Here is a 26,001-nt window from a genome sequence, read left to right as displayed (position 1 = left end):
AAAGCATGTATAATGTTTGCCTTGTTTGTAACTCTTCACACAAAATAAAAAGAATGGTTTTCCACATGCTGAAAGAAGAAACCACAGAGTTTTTTGTTTCAGTAGACACAAGACACAATAATTCTGTGTTTTATGCTACTTTTACACCATTTATACAGCTACAGTATCAACAATTCTACAGACATAAACAAAATACCAGGAGCAGTACACAGTTCTGAGATTATCTTTTAAGCATATTTAGTCTTCTTGTTTGGGACAACATATTGTAAATGCATGAATATATCAACTCAAAGGTTCAAGAAAGTTATTAGAATTTGTAGATTTAATTAAGATTGGATGACATGATGAATAACATACCATTTAAATGTTTTCTGACTGATCAATATCAATGCCTCCTTAAATTACACCAGAGACTAGCAATTTGCTTACTTGCTCAACTTTGAAAGTAATAGTGACCTATTTGTCAGTTTCTGTCAAATCACATCTGAATAATTTAAAATTTGTTAAAGTTTATCATGAAACAATCTCCAATGATCTTAAATGATTAAGATGAAACATAAGCTACTCTGATGGCTTTCTTTGGTGTACACGGCAAGAACTTTGTTCTAAGATGTTGTTGCCCATGCAACCAGTCACGTGTCATCTCAGGATTAAGCAACAGCTTCTCTGGTTTCACCCAGCTCCATATAATTTATCTGGACATTTACTGTTCCATTCCTACATTAAATAAAAGTATGTGATAAAGACATGTATCCATGTAAAATGACCTTCTATCTAACTTCTGTACCTTCTGTAATTTCACCTCTTAGAGCTCAGAACAACTGGCCCTGTATCCCGCACACTTGCACTATAAAGTTTTTATTTGTTCCTTCATGTTTTCTTCTATCAGTTTTTTCGGACAAGGGGTATATAGAGTGTTCAATTCATCCACCAATTCTGAGTCTTCTTTTTATTTTAGAAATGTGATTTATTGCCATTTAACTTATTCTGGATGACTTTGCTTTTTTTGCATTCATTATAATTCATAAAGCCTTAATGTCTAACCGGACCTCTTCATGTTAAAAGGTGCAGACTCACCTCGAGAACCCCACGGACTACCACATCCGGCAGTCTCAGCGGCAGCAGGTCAAAGAATACCTGTCCACAACCTACGCCACCAAGCAAGCTGTACACGCTGTGACAAACTTGGTGCAGCCCTCTCCACCCACCATGGCACAGGGTCAAACCGTCCAACCTCCCCTACCATCCCCTTGCATGCGCACAGAGCAGCTCATGACCTCTGCTGGAAACAGCGCACCCAACAGTCCCATGGCAATGCTCAACATCGGCTCCAGTCATGAGAATGAGGTATAGGCAGCTTTAAAGGACTATATGAAATCACTTTACGAGTATCATGTGTTGACACAGTTCATGTTAAAGTTTGTATTTACATTACAGAGAGCATTTGTAGAGAGCTAATGTTTGCAGAGCAGAATGAGTTATTATTACTTCTAGTCCGTTTTAAGAGCATAAATGTGCTTCATTTGAAACTATCTAAGGGAGTGCACTAGAGTATAGATGGATTCAAATTTAATAGACATGCACTGGAAGCTTTTTGACCTATTTTATTGATTTCATGCTTTTTTTCTATTCCGTCTTCACATTTCTGCACAACATTGTGACACAATTCGCAGTCACATGTTTTTTTTACAACTAATATTTCTCATACAGTTTTATATAAAGCATTAAAGTTTATTCCTCTTTTAGTTCACATAAACCTGAAGCTTAGTAAATGCCAAGTTTTTGCTCATCTCCGAGTGGTCTATTTCTCATCTCCGGTATTGTGGGTGTTATTCACCCAGGTGCACGCAAAGGTCAGGGTGTTAACTAACTTAACTTCATTGTCATTGGAGTTTAAGTGGCCAATTATGGCCGTCAAGGTATAATTAAAGATTAAAGAGTGACAGGGATCCCACAGAATGGCCCTTTGGAACCAAGCAGACTTTGGTCCTGTGTTTCTCTTCTCCCTGTTCCACCAAATCTTACGGGAGGATGAAGTGAATGTGCGATTGTGGCACATTATCAACTTTTGTGAGCTATACAAGAGAGGAAGCATGTCCGCAGGGCTGTTGAGTGGAATACATCTTTCATCTGTAATTTCCATTGATTTCTCATTAGTTATAGTTTCTTTAGTTATTTTGGGTTCATGAAGAAGATTTGCAATAATCAAGAGACAGTGTATCAGTACCTTCTTTGTATGCAAATCCATGCGTCCAGATCCAAGTCTTATTATGTGTTTGTTTTTTGACAAGATGGATGAGGTTATTGATGACATCATCAGCCTGCAGTCCAGTTATGATGACATCCATGCTTATATTGACCCTGTGGTGCAGATGCCAAATACAGTAAGTAAATGCTATTGCTCATAGTCCCGCTTACTCCTTGACATTTCTGCCGGTGACTAATATAGATACTGTAGACTCAAACGTCAAGTAGAAAATTAAGTGAAGGATTTCTCTTTATGATGCACAGACTACGTCTTATTGAATACTGTAAATCCATTTTTGAAACCCCCACAACCTTCTAATTTGACAATGTAGGAATTATGCAGGATCATTTGTTGTGCTCTTTCTTTTTTAAATCACGGTTTAAGAGATGAAAAGCCTCTTTGTTATGTCCACCAAAAGTCAAATCTAATTATAGCTGAAGTTAAATGATGCAACTGTTTTGCTCTCATGCAAACTCAAAACAAGTTTTCTGTTTAGACCAAGGCAAAAAACATGAATGGGTATTTTTCATACCTCATTTAATGGACAATCAATGTAAAGCCATTTCTAGGCTGCCTTTAGCCTCCATGAAGGAAAATGTTTGCGAAAGTGTTTAATCGTCCTAAATATTTTGACCTGATTGACTTAACAGAAGAGAAGACATTCTGAATAAGTAAAGTGGAAGCACTGTGCTGTGTATCTAAAGCATCTACTCAACATTAACAATTAAGCCATACTCGGTTAGAGATCAACTTGTTTACAAGGCATTTTGTGAAGGTGGGGAAGCAGCAGAAGGGGGGAGGTTTGGAAGAGAGAGAGAGAATGCTCGGGGAGGGGAGGCTGAAAGTCCAGATCGGGGAAAGTTCAGCATTTAGTGGTTAAGAGAAAGTAGAAGAGAGAAGGTCTTCGAGCGACTCAGGTCAGTCTCTCTAGAGAGGTCTAAGAGGAGGAGGGGGTGAACAGCAAGTGCGTGCCGACCATGAGAGATTCAGAGGCCAGTATGAATGAATCGAATAAAACCTATGCCATCGTGGAGGTTATAGATGGGGAGAAGATTCAGCTGGTAAGACTCTCTGTACAGGCCGGGCAGGGGTAGGAAATGAGAAGTAGGTTTGTGTTTGCTTAATGTATAGCCTATTCCTGGAAGCCAAAAATATAGAAATGCCAAATGCCACTTTAAGGTCACCTCTGTCACACGCGTTTAGGCATGCAACCTGTTGCTGATAGCTGCTAAGTGCGAATGACTCGTTGTTTATGACTGTTGTTTAGTGACCAAGTATAATTCAACTCTGCTATATTTACAAATTCTTTGCTTTGGGGATGTGGGCTGTACTGTTATGTCTATACAGTATTGAGTGAATTGACTTGAGCTGAGAGTGAAGTGATTGACTTTTCTATTGATCAGTGGTCCTGGAGATCAGTTTCCGAGTTTGATGATTGATCTTTTGTATCAGCTGCTCTGTGGGATTTGCTGCTTGTTTGAAGGAATTTTTTGAATAAGCTGGATTTATTAAGAACATTTTACTGTCGGTATAATAGAGGGGAGATCATGTAAAGTCATCTTTAATTCGATTTGATTTTTATTTCGAACAAAAATATTTGTAAAACGCAGTAAATATGTTTAAAAAAAGTAAACAAATCAACAGAATCTGCCAACATTCTATTTACCAGAAGCACTGCCATTGTTTTCTACTTCCCCTTTCTTACCTGAATTCTCTACTTGAAAGTTTTTAGTATTTTTCCAGGTGATATATTCTCAAGGAATGTTTAGTGTGCAAACTGTGTTTCAGTTTCACATGGTGTTTAAAGTTCAGATGGGACATTGGGGTGAAGAGGTGGGGTTTAGACGTGACTGCAAATGAGTCTGCACCAAAGACCACCCCTGACCTCTTGTTTGATCACTGCTTCGAAACTCTTTGATCAGTGACTTAAAGTCTTTCTGAATGGAATTCACAAACCCAGCAGAGCATCCATTGCTTTCTCTTGCATTGTGCAAATACATATTTTGAGGATTTAGCTTTTAGCTTTTAAAATGCTTATTGAGCCGTTGGATCAGTATCAAGATCATAAGTTGTAAAGAACATGCATGGCAATTTCTCCCAGACGCAGTAGCCCCACGTAACGGCTCTCTATCTGCACCGCTCTGTCTGGCTTTTACTGTTGATGTATGTTTGTTTGGCGTTGTGCTTCACAGTAGCGTCTGTGATAAGGTATCTGAGCTCTTACGATAGCGGATTTATCTGTCGCAGCTCATTAGGAGCTCAGAGCTGCATCAACTGCAACTCTGCTATCGAACAAAAGATACAACCGGTGTAAAACAATAAAAAGCATAGGATAGAACTGTGATAGTCAATCATTTCTCTCACCTCCGGAGCAATAGTGAGTTTTATCTGCATGTTATCTCTAGAGTTTATTGCTTTGCTCTGGAGATAAGATGCGTGTTTATGAGACTTCCAATGATTGTGATGATTTACCAGGGTTACGCTGAATTTCACTTTATAAAAATGCCATACGCAAGACATACTAACTGAGTCTTCTCCAGCAAGGAAGGTTTAGATGGTCTTCTCAAGCAACCTGCATGGCTAAGGATATCCAGTACTCCTCAAATGCACGAGAGGCATCATATGTTTGGGTTGAATTGTAGCACAGTGTCACCGTTTTATGCAACAATACACTCATCCAGACCATGTGGTTTTGTTCACTTTAGCTGCCACTATCTAGCAGTCATTTGGACGTGTACACGGGGCCAGGTATGACCAGACCAGCAGTCGCCATGTCCAGCAACTCATGCCCTGCCAATCTGGCCATCAAGAGGGAGATTTCAGGTAAACCTGATCTCTAGAACCATACACTACCATACTGAATACAGTACTGATTCACACATAGAGTTTTATTGTTTTTACTTCACTAATACTTCAGTAATTCACTAATACTTTATAATAATGTTGTATTTTTTAATATTAGTAAATGCATCAGCTAACTTGACTAACAATGAGTAAGAAAGTCTTCAGCATTTATTAAAGGTCAGGTGTGTCATTTATTTGGAGGATCTATTGACAGAAAGCAATATAATATACTCAGAGGTGTGTAAAGAAGTTACACAATGAAGCATTATGTTTTTATTACCTTAGAATTAACTATTTCTATCTACATAATATACAGTGGATTCCCTTGCATGGAATTCGCCATGTTGTTTCTACAGTAGCCCTAAACAGACAAAGTGCTATACAGAGTGCGTTTCTTATACGTTATCATAAGAGTATGTCATCACGTTTTCACTTCTGTGTCAGCCACTGTTGGGCTTTGAAAGGCAGGGCAATTCGCAAACTCACCGCTAGATGCTGCTAAATTTCATACACTGGACCTTTAATCTTTGCTGATGTCGATACAATTGTTCAAGTCTTCTCAAACAAGGTGCATGGCTAAGGAAATCCAGTTCATAGTTGTGCTTTTTATTCAAGATTTTAGGCTCATCTTTCCTAAACTAAATGTAATCCATGAATGTTTGGAGTTTTGTAGCGGGTTATACGTGTAATTTATTGTATTTGTAAGTTATCTGAATGTCATGATTGTAAAAGAAACATCAAATCACTGTCACAGAAAAATCGTAAAGGTTTAATCTACATTATTAAATTGTTTTCTGTGTGTGTTATATGCATATCCTAAGAAACGTCACACAAAACATAAACTTTCTTAATGTTTTGACATACTAGCCTGAAATGAATAACAGAATATTAAGCTGAGCGTAAACAACAGTGCTGTAGTAAAATATTTATTACATATGCCTGCTGGATAAAGTCTAAGCAAAGCTTCAGCGTGCCTTCGCTGACCATCAGCCTTACAAAATGTCAAGTAAATTCACGTCAAAGCAGCTTTTACACCTACAGCAAAAGGTGCTCACAATTCACAGGGTCGCTTTGTGTTTTTGACAAGATGCAGATTGTCGTGCCATGGCTAAAGAGAGACAGAAGAAAGACAACCACAACTTGAGTGAGTATGCGCTTTTTCTTTCTCATTTCTCCCAGTTAACAAGCGCTCACAGTTTAAAGTACAGCAGCTTTGCCCTGCCATTGACACCCTTCATCACATCTGCCCCTGCGCAAATTCAGCTGACACCGCAGAGCACTTAAGTGTATTGTTAACTCGGACGGATCCTGCTGCTGTGGCATTAAAATGTAATTGCCTGTGACAATTGGCAGGTATTGGAGTTGTACAATAAGTCGTGCTAAGCTTGGCCTTTTCCCAAGTACATCATTATAAGATAGTATATAGAGGCATATCTCTTGCATTATAAATTGCAATTCTAGTGTGAGTGTGTGCTGTAGTGTTATTGCCTAAAACCTCACTTCATTTGACCTCATTAAAAGTTTGAGTCAGAAAACAAATAAAAGTCTTTATTATGTCAAAGTCAGCTCAATTTGAGAGACAAGCGTGTTGTAAAATATTGTAGATAGATCGTATAGAGACTGTACTTTGTAATACTTGACATTAGTATTGCCACACTAACAAATCCATTTGACTTTTCTTTTAGTTGAAAGGAGGAGAAGATTTAATATTAATGATCGAATTAAGGAGCTGGGAACCATGATCCCCAAAACCAATGATTTGTAAGTTTGCATTTGTTTGAGCATGTGGACTTCAGTAATTGTTATTTCACACAGCCCAGATGTGAATTTCTCTTTAAACTGCATGGGTCCCCTTTAGTATACTTTCAATCGCGTTATTTTATCAATACTCAAATGACCATCTGGAACACTCATGTCCCTCTCATATTCAGGGATGTGCGCTGGAACAAAGGCACGATTCTGAGAGCCTCTGTGGAGTATATTAAACGCATGCAGAAGGACGTCCACAGGACCCGAGAGGTGGAGAACAACTTCAAAAGGATGGAGATGGCAAACAAACAACTGTGGTTCCGCATACAGGTGAACATCTATTCAATATACTGTACATATGATACGGTAATATAATTTGTTAGCTTTCATATTTTGAATAAAGAGTTTACACAAATTCATATCAAAACCGATAACAGTAAGTGGTTAATCTGTGGTTGTTCCCGTCAGGAACTTGAGAGGCAGGCCCAAATACATGGGCTTCCCAGCAGCTCTCCATCTGGTCTGAACAACGTTGAGCTTCTAAACTCCTTTGTCAAGCAGGAGAACAGTCCAGAAGAGAACCACCTCCAACATCAGCCCCACCTCCCCCCTCACTACCCACAGCATCAAGGCCAGCCACACCCCCACAACCAGCTCCATCAGCACCAGCACCACCACCCTCAGCCCCCGCTGCAATATCCGGCTGTGGGCAGCTCTCAGCACTTTGACTATGCCCAGTCACTGGACTTGTGTGACGGAGGCATTCCTGGATATGAGGATGGGATGGGGGGCATGGGGGATCTCACCTCGTTGGTAGGAAGCATTGCACCAATGGGAAAGAAGAGCGAGCTGGGCTTCTTACTGATGGATGAGGCCCTGTCGCCTTTGGGAGGAGACCCACTGCTATCTGCCATGTCCCCTGAAGCATCTGTGGACAGCAGCCGTCGTAGCAGCTTTAGCATTGAGGATTCAGACATACTATGATCTGTACCGCATGTACACACACAGATATCGCACATATCACAGTTAAAGGGACAGTTCACCATTAAAATGGAATTTTGTCTTTATTTACACGCCATCTTGTCATTTCAAACCTCTATGACTTTCCTTTTTTGAAGATATTTTGAAATATTTCGGTAACAGAATATCGTTGGTCCCCATTGACTTGCATTGGTCTTGTGTCCATACAATAGAAGTCAATGGGGACCAACGGTTTTTGGCTACCAACATTTTTCAAAATATCTTTTGTGTTTTGCAGAAGAAAGAAAATCACAGAGGTTTTGAATAACAACAGTGTGAGTAAATTATGACAGAATTTTCATTTTGAGGGTGAACCATTGCTTTAACACTGAAGGGTACGATAGAATTGCAAAATGCCATCTGCAATACGGTTTAGGTACTTTTTTTCTTATTTTGTTTGACACATGAAATTCATGCTTTTAGCATGATTTTTAACTATTGTACACAAACCCTGTTCGCAAAAATCATAATATGCACACAATGATACATGCAATATATACTGTAACTAAACCGACTGAAATGGCCGAATCCTGTCACTCAGAATTGGCTTTTATTGTACAAACGTCCAAACACAGAAGACTTGTCAGCTTCAAATGATTCCAATTGAACATTGTTTTGTAACTCCAACAAATGTAGCATTTAAACCATTTAAATAATTATATTCACCAATCATAACAAATCAAACCACTCCCCCACGTTCTCTCTCTTGCACTTCTCTACTTTTTAGCTTTGACATTTATCACTCTTTCACTAGTGCAACTGTCACACTTGATTTTATTATTTGTAGATAGAATGATGGCATTTTCAAAAGATTTATACCATAACATCTGAGCTGTTGAACAGACAGAGAGGAAGCCTGAAGTATTGAAACAGTCCCTCAGATCTCCCACAATCATGAAAATATATTCTGGAATTTTAAGATTGTGTTTTCCAGGCCAGGAAACATTTTGGAAATGAAAAACATTTTTAAAATGTTGTGGGAAAATACATTTTATAGTTATGATTTGTTAAAAATTAGTTCATAAGTAAATTGTTGTTCTTGGGTATGGAGTAAATCATCACAACACTATTTCCGAGCGATTTGGCTATTCCAAATGGATCTGTCTAAGGAATTGGTCCAACAACGTTAAAAACCCTCATCCAATAGTCACAAGGGACTAAGTTAAGGTCATGGGAAATTAATCAAAATTCTTTGGTCAAAAAAGTGTGATCATGGAGTCATGTAATATTTTTGGTTATTGACATACTCGCCACCAAACATTGGGGGATTCACCAAATACTGAAAAATACCAAGAATAACCTGCCATAATGCCTAGCATTAGTTTCTTTTTGATGTAGCTGCACTTGTCATTGTTGAGGACAAAACATTGGTGGCAGGCTTTGTTTGTTTGACAGGCCAGACCAGGTGCAAGTGTGACAATTGAGTCAGTAAACAGTGCAGAATGCAACATAAATTTACTACTTACACCCGTTGCTACACACTCCTATCAGGTGCCTTAAAGCCAAGGCTGGATTCTTCAAAAAGCACAAGGTGATATATCCTCACATGTTGGCATGTCGTAAAATAGAGCCAACAGCTGTGAGTGGCATTTGCCAAGCTCAAGATTAAACAGCTCAAGGTGCCTTTCAGGGAATTAATTTTCTGTTAAATGTATTCAGGTTTTTGGTCTTTTAAGCTAAACGGTAAATGGAGTAAAATATGTTGAAAGGGTATATGTACTTATATGAGTTTCTCTTTTTTTTATTTTCTTCCCAAAGCACTGGAAAAACCTATTATAATTTTATTGACATTATAAAGATTTTATGAAGCGAGTTTTATTTCAAATGTGTTATGCCACTAAGCCACTTAAATGTATTTTATCTGTCCTATTCTTATTTTTCTTCTGAAAAATACTTTATCTCACTGCCGAGCCACTGAAATATACAAATATTTCATCTGCCATTCTATTATACAAATGGCAAGTGCGGAGCCATATTATTAAAAATATATATATATATTTTATGTACAAAATCGTTAAAACACATCAGGGTTTTAAGAAATTAAAAAAACGTATAAATGTTGTTTTTATATTGATTTGATTCCTTTTTTTAAGAAAAAGTTATTTGAGAAAAGTTTGAGTTGGCGACTTATTGTTTTCATTAAATTTGAAGTAAAACTTGGCGAATGTGAATTTTACGTATTATGTATATAGATTAAACTTAAATTGGTTTGTAGTCTTTGTTAAACATGACCTTTAATAGAAGCCAAAAACATGTTCCAAATGCAGAATGATTCTAACCAGCTCTCCCTCTGTTTTACTGCTTTATTGTTTTAAAGGTACAGTTCATGGCCACTTAAAACCTCATGATTTAGCTTTGAAACTACAGGGGAGACACCACCGGAGATAGTATGTTTTACACATTATTGTTATTGCAGGGGTTTGTTGTCATGACTAACCGCCTGCCCACTGCAGCAATTATGGATCATGGAATTCAACCAAGTAATAACCAGTTTCATCTGGTTACTGTATGCAAATCTTTCACTTGGTTAACTAAAAAATTAATAGAAAAAATATATTTAAAATAATTGCAAGGGCATTTTTGGATAGTGTTGCAAGGGGCTTCTAAGTTTGCTTGTGTGGTGCTTTTGTTTTTAGCCGTGCGCCAAGAAGGTTTGTCATTAGGAATGAAAATAAATCACTTGAAGTAAAGAAGTATGCTTTAGTAAAATATCTTGATGATTAAAACACTTTGGCATTTCATTATTCAGCATGCTGAAAGAGAATACAAGCAGACACTCAAGTTTTACCAAAACTCTCTGAAGGCCGTGAGAATGTTTCATTACTGTGGATGTGTCATGTATATGGGATTTGCAATTTCAAAAAACTCTGGAAGAAAAGGACACCTCTCATTAAACGTATTTAAGTTAATGCGAAAACGACGTCGGCGTGTGTTTTTCCTGTTAATTGAGTGGTCAGAATGTGAAGTTACTTAGCATTGCCAGAAGAGGGCAGTCTACGCCAACATTACGCTACAGTGCTGCCGAGTGTACTGGTGTTACTTAATACTTCACAGATATTGGCAGTATGTATGTATGTATGTGCAATGTTGCATTGTTATGACTCGTTACGTTTAATTTAGCAAGTTAGCAAATGTAAACATTAAAACAGCAAAAATCACATTTTGTATTAACAAACAAATAAGAGGTCAAGTTCACCACGTTGCATTAGGATACAGAATCTCATGCATCTTTAGAAAATCAGAAAAATTCCCATATAACAAAAAAGTGCATACTACATACGGCTGAAATGGACTAGGAGGTAATGCTTATATTAAATAAAAAAGTTTTCACTAGACCTTATTTAAATGTAGCTTAATTTATTTATGTCTTTATTTATTATGTCTATATAATAATTGTACATAATATGTATTGAGATAAACATTGCTCTCTGGGGTTTTATACAAAAACATGTATTCGTGCAAAGTTCAGAAAGGGAACGTCTAGATGCAGATGTCTCTGTTTCTTTCTTTTAAACAATAGTACGCACACACACACACACACACACATAATTCTTCCTTAATTCAGATTATTTATGATATAAATCGCACAATGACCGTAGCAGCTTGATGATTTAAGCACCAAAGTTATTTGGTTTGGCACGAATTATAAATTTTTAAGGATATAAAACGCTTGTTTTTGGGCATGGACTCTTATTGCTTAGTTCAAGCATCAATCACGAATAATCTGCCAAACCAATTAATTTTCTTAAGCACTCATGATTTAAAGAGATCATCTTCAGTGCGGATAGAAAAGGACCGTCACACACAATTTCACACGCAGCACGCGTTACGTTACATCCTCTAGGGGGCACCAGAGAATCATGAAACGTCCTGCAGTCCCTTGCAGAGCAGGGCCTCATATATTTCCTGTAACAATTACAGAAACCAATGCAATTAACCTATTTTTAAATACCCTTTTATTAGGGCAGTTTATCCCAGATAAAGAGAGGCTTAAAATAGGACGAGGAGAGGAATAATTAGCTCGCAGTCATCTTAGTTAGACTCTTGCCACCTCACGCATGGAAGAAAGGTTCTGGTCAATATTTTAATGTTGCTTCATTAAAATGAGTGAACTGTAAACAGAGGCACAGGAAAGAGGGAGAATTAATATGCTCCTAATGTATGGTGACAATTCAATTGACCTCATGTTTCACCTCTTGATACATCATCTAAAGAAACAAACAAGAATGTATCAAAGATAAAATAGTACTCGCATCAAGCACGCAGGATTATATTATCGGATCCTATTATCACTATGTAGTGATCTGTTGACAACACAGGCCTTGATGTTTGATGTTCTATCTTTGTGTCAACTCAATACAAATGTATACAATTTACATTACATAAATGAATTATTTGGTGCATTTATTTTAAGCTTCTTAATCATTTCTTTTTACATTTTCATGTTTATTTTATTTGCATTAGAGTGCTTAAATTATTCAAGTTATCAAGTGATTTGTTCAGATTCCCAAAAATATAAAAAATCACTCTTTTAAAATGAGACTGATAAATTGGACCTGGAAAAAGTCCTGTTTTAAGTGGAGCTTGCCACATTTTTAACTCCCTATAAACCGTCTTGACTTTTGTGAAATATGTAAGAGTGAAAAAATGATAAATTTTCATCCGTCAAAGAAAGATTGTATCTTTAAAGCTTGAAATTTGCTCACACGGTGCGCACAAATGAAAAAACATTTGCACACACATTTAACACTCAATACACCATCTGTGTCAGATTGAACAGTGCATTCGTGTAAACCCTGCTAGTAAGTGCTGTGCAGGTGTACAGTGTGATCGCTGTCGCTGTGGGCTGTCAGTGGTCTCTCTCCCAAACCTTAGGATTTTTTACCTTCCATCAGAGTCGGCTATGAACAGCTATGCATCTACTGCACAGTGAGTTAAATAGTCTTTCTCTGGTTTAAATCAAGACAAATCGGCTTTTCAGATTCAGGCGTCCGTGTGTCTAGCTTCCTCAGGCCCTGGCACAGCGCCATTCTCTGTCTGTTCTTTATGATGCTAATAGACTTCCATATCTAATAAATCCTCATAAATTTGAAGTGTGGAGATGGCTTGCTTCTATAACTCCCAACCCCTGCAACACACATACACCTTTCTTCATTTCACAAACAAGCTCCTCGTCTTTAAACCTTAATACTCTGACCAGCACACGCTGCCTGGTGGTGTACTGGCAAAAAAACCCTGATGCTTGTGAGGAAGAGAAAAAATTAATGTGAAAACATAAATTAGGGAGCAGGAGGGCTTGTGTTACACCACAAGGTTTTAGCACTGCTGAAGCATGTCTGCCCCGGAGGTGGCCTGGGCGGGACTTAAAATTCCTGCTTGCAATGGTGCTTGGCAGAAGCAAAGTTTGGAATGCAAAAGTGGCCCGGAGAAAAATAACACGTATGTAAACACAAAAAGGAAAATAATCAAAGTGGTAATTTTATTGCCTCAGCAAACTACAAAAATAAACAAAGGAGTCCATTCAGAATGTTTTTTCTGCCTAATTCTAGTGGATTATATTTCACATATTCATATTAAAATGTGAGGAAAAATCTCAGTTCGCAGGTGTAAAGTTCATCTGACGCTCCTCTACTCTCTAGTCCCTTTCAGACTATATGTGCTTTCCAAGAAAGTTCACTCCTACCCGACTCCACCTTCTCCTCTTCCTCTTAAAACACATCTGTGCTTTCTATATCCCTTCCTGTTTCTCTACATGCTCAATGGAGAATCATCATGTATCACAGGGCTACCGATTGATGTATATACCCCCATGATGCAAGGATGTTGGAGACTAACTTGTCATTTTTAATAGGCATGCGTCAAGATTAGTAAGGAAAAGTGCGTTAGAGGTTGTTAAACCTGACGGATTGAAATATATTTATTACGTTTTGTTCAAAAGACAGTAAAAAAACTTTTATTAACACAAAGTGACATTGTGCAGTGCGTAAAGGTTTTATGCACATTGCCTTGTTTTAAAACTTTAGATATTGCTTATCGATCCTACTCTAATCCATTAACACACTATTCATCAAGGGATGTTTTATGATCTTGTCTAAGGGAATCGACAGCTCATTCGGCCTGCTGTGACACAAACCGTCAAATGTGCGGATTCTAAGCTAAATTGAAGGTTATACGTATTCTTTATGGTGCTATGATCAATAGTAACCTTTGTCGGTCCATAGCGGCTAATTTTAATGAGGTAGGCCTAGACCAAACTCCGTGTCCTGAGAGAGGCTTCTCAAAAAGAGAATTATAAAGTTGGACAATCGACACATGGAGGATTGTGTCTGAGAAGTAAATGGGGGCGTTCTTTTTTATCCAGAAAGGTCAATTATGTTCGGTGACAGCTTCCTCTCAGGTAGTTACCCTGTCATCTTCCACCTTCCCCTCACTGTAGACTCCACTACATATTTAATACTTTTTCTTCCAGACTTCTTTCAATCCACCATCATACAGAGACCCAAATTGGCAGGGGTGAGAAAAGAAGGTGAATAATTCTCTTCTGCATTAACATGGTTTGGAGACGGATTGGCCTTTCCCGTCTTGAGAACACGAGTCGGGGCTGAAGGAGCAGAGGTGAGAGAAGGCAAGAAAATGACATTGTTCAGCCTTCAGGATGCCGTCAGTCTTTAATCCGGCACAGATCGCAATTTTCCCTCATGACGGCGCCTGCGACCTGCTGATGTCTCACCACGTTCTTTCTTCTCTTTATATAGGCTTAATTAAGTAAGCTGCTCTTGAAAATCAGGAAATAAGAGGTCAATTTACAACTTATAGAATGAAGAGATCAAATCCAGTCACTGACAATTAACAAGGGAATGAGTGAGAATAAAAGATAGGACTGGGCCTCCAAGGGGCCTTTTTTAGTACTTGTGCCATTAAGGATTAGTCAGTAGGTCATCAGAAACCAGGGAATGACCTTGGAGATTACACCTCCAGTTTCCCCTCATGCAAACTCCACTGCGTCCCAGTGTAACCAATCTAAGATGTCCCGTGAATGAATGTGAGCGTCCTTTGAGGGCCACAATGATAACGGCTGGAGCTCTTCTGCTCCGTAGCTCCCGTGCCGATCAACCTCTGTGTCATTGTATCAGGAAGAATGTTAAAAGTTTTTAAAGTGCGTACATAATGAAAGGACTTTTTTCTGCTTGAAATCTGCAGGAATAATAGATGTCAAGTTTTTGAAAATCAATGAACACTTCAGTTAAACAGTCAAACCCCTGATCTCAACCCAACAGAGAGACTGTGACACTCTCTGAAACCTGCATGTTTAATCCGAACAACCTGCTCCAAATTTGTCTGGAGATATAAAAAGAACAATGCAGGATCCTGGAAGAGATTTACATTAACAGATTTGCAGCTTCTTGACTTTTAGCTTTTTTTATTTTTGACAAGAACATTTTCTTACATTATCAGAATAAATACAAATATAAATATTCACACATTGTGAAAAGTACAACATACAAAATCCTGAAAAATCATCTGTGTACTATATGTTATTGTGTTATGGTCTCTGTGTACTGTTGTTGCTGTTTCTGTGTATTGGATGCTCCTGTCTACAAAACAAATTCATTGTATGTGCAAACATACTTGGCAATAAAGCTCTTTCTGATTCTGATTCTAAAATCTTGAGCAAATTATTATTATTTTACATCATCACTTTCATTTTTATATTTTTAGTCTTATAGTCTTTTTTAAATGTGAAGTAATACTAACTGTGTGCTTGTTTGTGTGTGTTCTCATGTGTTTAGACGTTACATGTAGATGTTTGTTTATACTGCAGGACGCCTCCAGCTGTGTTTTCCCAGGCCCCTCTCTGGCTGAATGAATCTCCAAGCCAAATAAACCGAAGCAAAGCCTGATTAAGACCCACATTTCTCCCTGTGGTCTGCACCAGGGCAACAGCATGCAGACGAGATAAAACACATTGACTCTCTGTTTGGCTGAAGTTGAACAAAAATGTACTTTTACGGGCAAGATCCGTAAAGGATTAACTTTTATTTTTGTAATCGTCTGTTTTGGAGTATATATGAGTGCTTTATTACAGTACAAATACAAAAAGCAGACTCACTGCCAGTGTTTCACTAGGCCAATTTGATTTATGTGAATTAATCTACAGCAGCGCAAGGGAAATGGTGACAGAAAGTGTTCAAATAAACAACACCCGTACCCTCTTCACATCTTTGTTCGAGTCTCTCGACTATCGAGTATAAGATTTTTAAGGATCAAATGTAAGAGTTTTACACCTCAAACTCGTAATTTTTCCTCCTACCCGTCAAAATGTCCTACAAGGCATGCGCACATCAATGTTACTTCATGTTACATTCTTTTTTTTAATCGAAACAAATGTACAAACAATTTAGGCATCAAATAAACAGAATTAACAAATCATTAAAAACTGCAACACCAATGCGTTGTAAATTCAAAGTACCTGCTTATTTTATAGACCATTTAATGGGACGCGCTTGCCCGACCACCAGTTAACTTCCGGTTTGTGTTTGGCTAGTGTCTAATAATATAACTATTTATATTAAATTCAATATATGATAATTTGTTTTATTATTCGACTGTATAATAATTGTATTAAATAAACAACTTGTTGAATGGGTCCTGTATTTGCTATCATTTAAACAAACCGTGTGGTTCATTGACATCTAGCGGTTGAGCTTGGTATGGGAGTCTAAATTTAAAATATTGGAGAGACAAGTTTAGCCATGTAACGGTTCTTCTCGCTTTCTTTTATTGCTATCAGAAATGATCTACAAGCACTCTATTGTTTGTGAATGTGAAGCCGTCTATACTGCTACAACAATCTGATATTTTCGTTGTTAAATTATTTTACTTATGTGTTTAATACTGGTAGGACATTTTGATAGGGTAGTTTGGATTGTATAATCATCCTTCCTGTGTATTTCGTCGATGGGGTTTAGATTATATAAATGTTTGCACTGCGGTAGGAAAATCTGACCGAAGATCTGACCTCCGAATCTTTCAACTCCGACCTCAGGGAGCGTCATTTGATGTGACGCCCAAAAGTCGAGCTACTTTATTTGAAGACGTTAAAACAAACGGTTAAGTGTTTTAACAGCACAAAAACTACGAAAAAAGCTTTTTATACAAGTTACATTACTAGATTAAAACAAAAAATGTGGTGCTCTTTAATGCGCCTCGACCCAATGGTTGACTGGAACGCCTTGAGGACGAGCTTTTAACCTGGGATTCAAACTAGTCTGAGACTGTTTTCCCGATACGTTGTTTTTGTACGCAAACTAACTTAATGTCTTTTCAGCCAGTGGCCGGGTTGGCTCAAGTCCTAAAACACTGTACACACCCCACAGCAACCCACAGAGATAACACCCAGAGAGAGAACCAACAGGGGGAAGCAGTGGCCCACATTTCACCGTGTGTTCAAGGTCAGGAAATATTGCCTGATTGTAGATTAACGACTTGATAGAGAAGATCATGTTATATATTTAGCAACTGTACATGTCTATATGTTTTGTTAAAGTTCTAGTCATCTTGGTTGCTTAAGTGTTTATTATGAGACATTTGAGCCATCGAAATACTAAAAATAAATAAAAAACACTCTTATTTACAAAAGGGAGCATAAGGCAGGATACCAAACCCACATATATTGTATACATGTGTCCAAACCGTTTAACATATAAACCATTCAAACCATTTTAATTGACTTCATTTGACATGATTCCAATATAAACCACAATTTAGCGCATGTTGGTTGACCTGTTAGTCCGTTTGATAAAGTGAGTAAGCATATTTATTCAGTTGGTGGTTGGCCTCAAAGATTCTGTTAAAAATGATATACAGTAATGCATCTGCCAAATAAAATGCCAGACAGAATGTCTTTCACAATGACATTGTTGCAAAGGTCTCAGTGTGCAATTACTGTTTATACCACTTGATATTCCATAATCACATAGAAAAGGAAGAGCTTTCCAAACTGAAAATAAATAATGTCACAAAAGAACAAACACATTATTATTGAACATATAAAAATGATCCTTTTCTGTTAAAGGAATACTTCACCCAAAAATCATATCATCATATACTCACCCCCAGATTGCTCCACACCTGTATAAATGTCTTTATTTCATGCTGTACACACATGAAGATATCTAATTTGTCAAATCTCACCCCCCATTGACACCCATGGTATATTTTCCCTACTATGGCAGTATAAGGTGTATGAGATCTGACATTCTTCCAAGTTTATTCCTGTGTGTTCAGCAAAACAAATAAATTCATGCATGTTTAGAAAAATCGAATGGTTAGTAAATGATGACTGAATCTTCATTTTTGGGTGAAGTATCGCTTTAAGAAAAGGAAATGTAAAAAAATGTTGCTCTTAAATAAAGGTTTCACAATATCTTTTCTTTTAAATGAATTCTCTTATAGGTCAATGCTGCATTCAGCCCTGATAATTAAAAGTGGAATCTGAAGTTGGCTCTACATGGTCATAAATCTCACTCATTTGACTACCAATCCTTGAATAAAATTACGAATCACACAGTCGCCCACGAAATCCCTTTCTTATATCTGTCGATTTAAAGTCTTGGACAATTCTGCTACTTCACCGATTCCACTTAAACCCACTTTCTCTTTGCTGAAGGGCCCACAACCCAAACCCTCGTGAACTTCAGACGGAGTGAGTGTGTTCTGAAAGTGTTGGGTCGGATCCAGTCTTCCTCTGAGATATGTGGCGACTTAAAGTTGGATTTCATTTTCACTTTCCAGGTAATAAGAAAAGTTTCTTCTTTCGTCTGTGCCGCTCGCAGGAGATAAAACCCTGGAATGACTTTGTGACGGAGAGATCTTAACACCACATAAGGCACCAGAAGCTCTTTTCGACTATTATTACAGCCCTTGAAAAAATAAAGAGAGAGAAAGATGGAGAGTACGAGAAACAAGTTAGTCGGTAAACGCAACGGAACCTGGCTACAATTAGAGGGCGATTTCCAAAAAGGTCAATGAATTCAGATAATATCCTTAGAGGGAGGGAATTTAATACCCTTTTTTGCTGAATTAATTAATTGTAATATTAGGCTCACTCAAGGGGGCTCTTTCTTGAGTGATTAAGCGAGCACATATCTTTAAAAGACTTCTCAGCTCTCATGGGTGTTGTGCCTTTGAACCCAGGGTGTAGGATATATTTATATACAATGCATGAGTCTAAAATAATATACATAAATGTGCGCATACATCCGTCATGCCACGATTATTCAGATGATGAATTGGAGCACTTTCTTTTGCGCTGATAACTTTCTAGGACAAATTTGTAGTTACTTTTGTTTTATTATGATGAGAAATATTTCCATATTGACATGCAGGCTATAAGTCCCCTCTGGTTATCTGTGGTTTAATAAACTGATGTGTAAATTCACAATTTTTTAGAATTGAATATCTTGAAAGATTTGGCCTCTCTTTTGATCATTTTATTCATCTGGTCATGCAATCCAATTAAACTCCATTTAAGAGGGTCAGCCATATACCTGACATTTTGAATTGCATTAAACCGTCTTTTGATACTCTTAATTTCAACCGATCTTCACTAAAATTGGCTCTATATGATCCAAAAGCAAGCTCCACAAAAGCTGTCAAAAAAGGCACTGTCTTTCTGGGCACTCTTAAAATTACAGACACAATTAAGTCACTGGTGCCAACGGCTAACGTTAAATGAGGCTGAATCTTAACAACGCTTTTTCGCTTACTACAATGTAGGCCGTGCTTGGACCCATAATTGCTGCTTAAAGCCATATTTTATTAGTTCCATACTGTCACTTAAACTTTTGTATTGAGTGGGCAGCGATGCCTTGTTAAAATGTCAAAAGTAACTTAATATTCCAGACCTATATATTTAGACTGACTGTTTGGCACATTAAAACATTTCAGATACAGCGAAGCATCTCCTTGATCTTACTTTAATGTTTCCATCCTTACAAAGTTTCTGTTTTGTCCCAGGAAAGGTGCCGTCAATTGCCGTTGCCCTGGAGAGAGCTGCACAAAGACCTGCAACATGACAGCTTCCTTAACCTGATGCCAACGGTCCCCAATCAACCACTCGTAATGCGCCGTGTCCAACAGGAAAATAATCTAGCTCATTTCCTCTCAGACTGGCAAATGCGTCAGTCACTTCGTGCCCATTGATACGTCAATCAAACCTTGTCTTTTGAAAAGCTGCTGGGTCTTTTAACCACTCTACAGCTTTACAAAACCATTACAAAGTATCATCACTCCGTAAACGTGCCATCATAAAACGTTTTAGAGACTGATCTCCCTGTTGGTTGCCATGTGGGATTGTATTTGTGCAGGATCCAATAGACTGAAGGTGGGAGCCATGACATGGTCCTTTGCTTTCATGCATCCAATTTTTATGGATAAGGTGTGATTTGTTTTTTTTTTGTCTTAGACTGTTGACCATGCGGGTCTTTGAAGCACGCCCTAGCGTTTTAACATCCATGAACGTGTGCTGTCTGAAACAGACCCTTTAACACCATCTCTCCAAGTTCAAAGGTTAATTTTGTGTTGTCATAAACTGCTGTCTCCATGTAATGAGCATTAGTTGAAAACAAAAGTTGGGAACAGTAAGGATTGTGTTATTCAATCTACACTTTTTCCTCTCCTCCTTTTCCAAATCTGACACATCAGGTTTCTTCCACCGTAATGATCAAAGTCGCATTAAAACGCTGCTTGTTTCACAAAGGGGGTGGGGGGCAACGTGTGCGCCTCCAGCTCGGGTTCCTGAATTAATTTCCAGATGAAAATGTTGGTTTAGCGCAATCAAGTGATGTTATAAACATCCTTGTACCTCAGGCATTGTGCTTCCATTCTCTGACCTTGCTAAACATTCAGGTGCAATTAATTATTTCAGCGAGATCCAACGACTGCTTCAAACTGATGAACCTCCCCGGGGGGCTTGGACATTATTTTTAAAACACTTTCTCATCATGAATTTTAATCATGCCAAAATGTATCGATTAATTATTAATTAAGTAACTTTAAGTGATGCCAGGTGGGTATAATTTCAAAAAGAATTGGAAAAATCCTTTTGGGGGTGAAGACTTTAAAGTACAGACACTGTGAATTTATGAACCGAGCATTAGCAGTTTGGCTGCTTTCATGTTCAAAAACACTTTTTATCTCTCCAAAGTAAGTCTTTGGTCTTGTTTGGACAGAGGAGACTTAATATGGACATTTTTTTCTCTTGTTTGCACGGAGCAGCAGTTCTTTAGCCCCTAAGATATATTTAAATTGAGCACACTCTTTTTAAATGACAGAGTTGTACTATTTAACAGTTGCCACTAAGAACCAATATGTGAATATGGGAACTTTTCTGAAACTAATCTTGTCAGAAATTACACTAGCGCTGGGTGGGCTATTGGGGGTTTAAAGCTAGTTAGTTTATTTTATATACTTTTAATTAATTCTTTACATTGTTTTGCCAATAGCATTCTTTACTTAAAGCGATAGTTCCCTCAAAAATGAAAATTCTGTAATCATTATTCACCCTCTTGTCATTTTAAACCTGTATGAATTTCTGCAGAACACAAAAGAAGATATTTTGAAGAATGTTGGGAACCATGGAGATACCCATTAACTTACAGTATATTGTATAAACACTTACATTTACATATAATATAAAGTTGATGGGAACTAAAATTTATAACAGTATGCGAATTAAGAACTTAATCTGTTGTTGCAGATCTTTAAACTAGGGATGCACAATAAATTATCGGTCATATCGGTATAAAATTTAGGCCGATATATTATAGCCCATAAAACATTAATCCTTTCCATTAATCTTCTTCAGCTTAACGCTACTCACAGTTAAAATTCGGTACTGTCTTTTTGTCGTGATCATTCACTTACTGCTATTAGCAAAATATTGTTGATGTAGTATGTACTGTAATACAGTATTTATTAATGTGTAAATTATACAAAAGCATATTGTTTGAATCGGACTGTTGTCTGAATGCTTTCTGTCTTGAGACCTGTTAGACATGTGGCTGTGAAGAATGCTTGTCTGGGTTGCTCTGGAAGAACATGGAAGAATGGAAAAATAAATTGTTGAGTAAATTAAAAATATACAAGAAATGCTTGAAGGTTAAACAATTGCTAATTTGTGTAAAGTAGGCTTGGTACATGATTTTCACAGGGAAAAAGAGAACTAATGGTTACCTTGTTTAGTGTACCGAATGTTTTCATATAGTTTTCCACATTTTGCCTTTTGTTTCAGTCTTTGGGAATTTTATATTACTATTCAGATATCGGCCATATATCGGCGATCGGCTTCGAATGTTGAAGAATTATCAGTTATCGTTATCAGCCAAAATTTACATATCGGTGCATCCCTACTTTAAACACTTTTCTTAATGTCTTTCAACTTGTTTTTAACGGCATATTTAAAATCCATTCAAGTAGCTGTCAAATGCAAAGTCATTGAAATCTTTTTAATCGTATTGTAAATAAATAACAAGCCCATGTAAGGCTAGGGAGTTGTACTTCAAATTCCACTTGTTCTGTTCAAACAGTGTATATTAACCTATACAGCAGGACCTGGGTGAAAACACAGCAAATTACAAATTACCTGCCTGATTATGGCTGACCCCAAATATCCTACAGGCATGAATATTCATTATGAAATTTATCCCAGTCTCGAAAAATTATTAATTTCTTCCCTCTCTATCTCCACTCACTCTCAGCATCTCGTTCTTTCGTCTGGGTGGACTGTGAATAAGAATGATTAATGAAATTCTCACACATACAAATTCATCATTCTCAGGGAGCCGGAATGGTAATAAGGATCCAATTAAAGGCACAGTAGGGAAAGAGCAGTGGGGGCTTTAGATTCACACAGCACTCTCACTGCATTGAGGGCAAGTGAGATAAAGTAGGAAAATCACTTAGTTTGGCACAATAGGGTCCGGCGATGTTACCGATGTACCGTTCAAGTTGTACACTTGTACTATATTTTAGATTTGCTGTTTTATTGTTATATTTATTACTATTAATGTTATAGGGAGTCACAGAATAAAACTATGAGTCTTAAGCCGTGTTACAGAGTGCTTGACACCTTCGACCTCTCTGTTGTGTTTACTCAAGCCTAAATCATGTTTTCGGTTGCTTCGCACCCCTGCCTGTCTGCACACTGCTTAATTTCATGTTCCGTTGGATTCTAAGACGGCTCATCCGCCAGCCAAATATTTGTTGTGGGTTGGCAGGGTAATCTACGGCTGAGTACATACACTTATCTTTTGGAGCCGGCACCGGAAAGGAAGGACACTGGAGTCGTGGAGGGGCGGGAGGTTTGGGTGCATGCTGAACCCTGTGATAAGCATTTGGAGAAGACTGAGCACTGCCAATACAGCTTCAACCGTGAGGCATTAGGGCTGAATCCACTCTGTGGGACTTCTTTAAAATGAACTTCAGGGTTGACATGGATGCTGGTATGGTGATGCAAGCGATTTTGTCTAATAAGTATATTTTACTGTGATGTGTCTTGCTAGGGGTGAGTTACGCTTAGACTCTGAGAAAATGGTAAAATGTCAGTGACTAAAAAAACCAACTCTTATTAGGAAACGGCGAAGCTATTTTTCCCTGTTTCTTCAGAAAATATATTCTCCATATATTTTCATCCTATTTGTTCGCTGTGTGTAAATATACAGGCTTGGGTATATGTTTTAGTGCCAAATCTTTAGAAATGTCTTCACCAATAGAGTGAAACAATCAGCCTAATAATAATATAATAGTTATTAAAAACAATATTAATATAACAACGAGAATTATTATTATTAGTAGTTATAATTAGTATTATTAAGTATAATAATATTTATAAAGTGATTCATAACAAATTTGTCAATCAAAATTATTATTATTATTTTGTAAAATCTTCCAGACATATTTCCTTTTTATCTGAATAAAGGAGGTTAGGAAACAGGACATCGATTGCTTTGTTCATTAAGAGAATGAGATTTAGCTTGTGGATGAACAGAGTAAAGAAGTGATGTTGAATGAGACAGATTAACATTTGTTCTGTTGCATACCACACACACAATAACTTTGATTGTGCTAATTAACAATTAGCAAAGACTCTGTGGCTAATTGTGTTATTTCTCGTAATTAAGGGCCTAATTACTAGAATGTCAATTTAGATTTAATTACTAAGTGCTTTGGTAATTCCCAGTGAGCATAAGTTACCATTTTCCAACCCTTTTTCCTGTCTGTTCACTGAAAAACCTTTATGCGGTTCCCCATGACCCATTCCCTTTGGTTAAAACAGGAGAAAGGGGGAGGAAATGTGATAATAAATAGTGGTGTTTTAGTTGTAGTTTCAGTTATCAGGACTGTAATGATTAATGAAAGGATTTACCTCTGAGCAATTGACCAGTTTCTTTATTTTTATAAAAAGTAAAACTAAATAAAGAATACATACCCTTTAACATTTGACATCTGTTTAATCTATACGTCCTTCAATCTCCACTGGTATTGCAGCACTGGGGTATGTTTATACCTAATACATTTGCATTTATTCATTTAGCATGCACTTTCATCCAAAAAGACTTACAAATAAGGAAAAGCATAAGCAATTTTTCAAAAGAAGCAAAGATATTCGTAGTGCACCATTCAAGTACACATATCAGTATGTGCCACCTCCCTACAGCCAAACTCTCCAGTCAACCACTAATGGGTGCTATAGGCTTAAACTTGGTCCGGTCCACGTGAACCTTGCAAATTGGCAACAGTCTACACTTCCACTTGCTCTCCTGTTCCTTCCGCATAACGTTTTTGATTTTCATTGTAACTGTCTGACTCCCTCAAACCGCTGCCAAAATACAATAGGACAGGGTATAATATATATAATTACACCCACTTACATTAGCCATTATGCCAGTGAAGCATTCCTTGGAAAATGACACACGACCTGTCAAGACTTCATTCACGCCATTAATAAGCATCATTAGTGTCTACTTTGAATACCTCTCTTGCACATTGCAGTCATTTCAACATGTCATATATTTTAATTTGAGGCCAAAAATAGCTGTGTGGATATTATGCGCTCTCCCCGCTAGTCTTTTTGATCTCTTAATGGCCAGAAGTTTGACCTTGGATCTGCTCTCATTGGTATTAAAAATTCCCGTCCCTCAAACAACTATCAGCCAAACAAGCGTCAGTTGTCCTTGTTGTTGTTTGCACCTTCATTTTCACCGATCAGATTCTTTGCATCATATCATTACCTCGCTGAAAATAACAGGCAATTATCTGTTTTGAGGAATGCCAATGGGAATTGATACACTTAAATTGAAGAGGAAAATAAGATTTCATAAATCCTCCCATGAGCTGGATCTCAGAACTGATTGAGTTCTCTCTCTCAAATCTCTCCATCCTGCATCCCTGTCCCCCACAAGTGGCCCAGCCGCCCCTGATGACAAACTGATGAAAGGAAACATCTCGCTGTTGCTGAAGCGCAAGGAGCCTCCCACAGGTATCGATGAAAAATAAAGACAATAACTCATCCTTTGATCTAAGTAAGTCATTAACTTCTTTTCGCCTTGTTTACCGGCTTTGACAAAAAGCAGCTTAAGGGGCTAATTAATTGTAAAAGTGTGGCACAATGGTTAATTAGCTTTTGTAGAGGTCTTCTTACTTCACGCTCCTCCCCCGCCGTTACAGTGAGGGGCTTCATTTTTCATTCAGGGACATGAGTACCCCGGCTGACATTTTAGCTGGTAAGCCCATAGGAGGTCACATGAGAAAATCCTCACGGTCCCCTTTTAAAAACTCTGATGTGTAATGTACACGCGGGGCATCTGAGGTTCAGGGGTAAATGGAGTCCCGTTTACAGTAATTGACTGGCAGTAAGTGGGTTAGAAGGGCAAGGGAAAGTACTGTATAAATGTATAGCACAATTCAGTGATGTGCTTGTGCGTTCGCTGAAATGACATTGTAAATGAACTGAGATTGGAATACATGAATCGTTTTTTTTTTATCCAGATTAGGTTGTTATATTGAACTATTATAGAGGTGCATTTTGAATGTCTGGTGCACACGCTTTGATATTAGAAATGAAGTAGAATACAATTTAA

At 37.6% G+C, this 26,001-nt stretch overlaps 1 protein-coding gene across 3 annotated transcripts in view; it reads left to right on the top strand.

The window, feature by feature from the left end:
• tfeb (transcription factor EB) overlaps positions 1–10,022 on the top strand; it is a 30,046-nt gene extending 20,024 nt beyond the window's left edge. For 2 of the 3 annotated variants that reach the window (XM_079483331.1, XM_079483332.1), the window contains exons 4-10: positions 1,066–1,347; positions 2,292–2,384; positions 4,954–5,071; positions 6,180–6,236; positions 6,778–6,853; positions 7,024–7,171; positions 7,310–10,022. In XM_079483331.1, the coding sequence (XP_079339457.1) occupies positions 1,066–1,347; positions 2,292–2,384; positions 4,954–5,071; positions 6,180–6,236; positions 6,778–6,853; positions 7,024–7,171; positions 7,310–7,825 (1,290 nt within the window). In that variant the 3' untranslated portion in view covers positions 7,826–10,022. The remainder of the gene's footprint in view (positions 1–1,065; positions 1,348–2,291; positions 2,385–4,953; positions 5,072–6,179; positions 6,237–6,777; positions 6,854–7,023; positions 7,172–7,309) is intronic. The other variant, XM_079483333.1, reaches the window with a different exon arrangement.
• The last annotated feature ends 15,979 nt before the right edge of the window (positions 10,023–26,001 follow it).

This window comes from Barbatula barbatula, assembly GCF_947034865.1.
Source record: "Barbatula barbatula genome assembly, chromosome: 20".
Taxonomy (NCBI): Eukaryota; Metazoa; Chordata; class Actinopteri; order Cypriniformes; family Nemacheilidae; genus Barbatula; species Barbatula barbatula.
The sequence above is the reverse complement of the archived record's forward strand: the minus strand, read 5'-3'. Positions and strand labels throughout refer to the sequence as shown.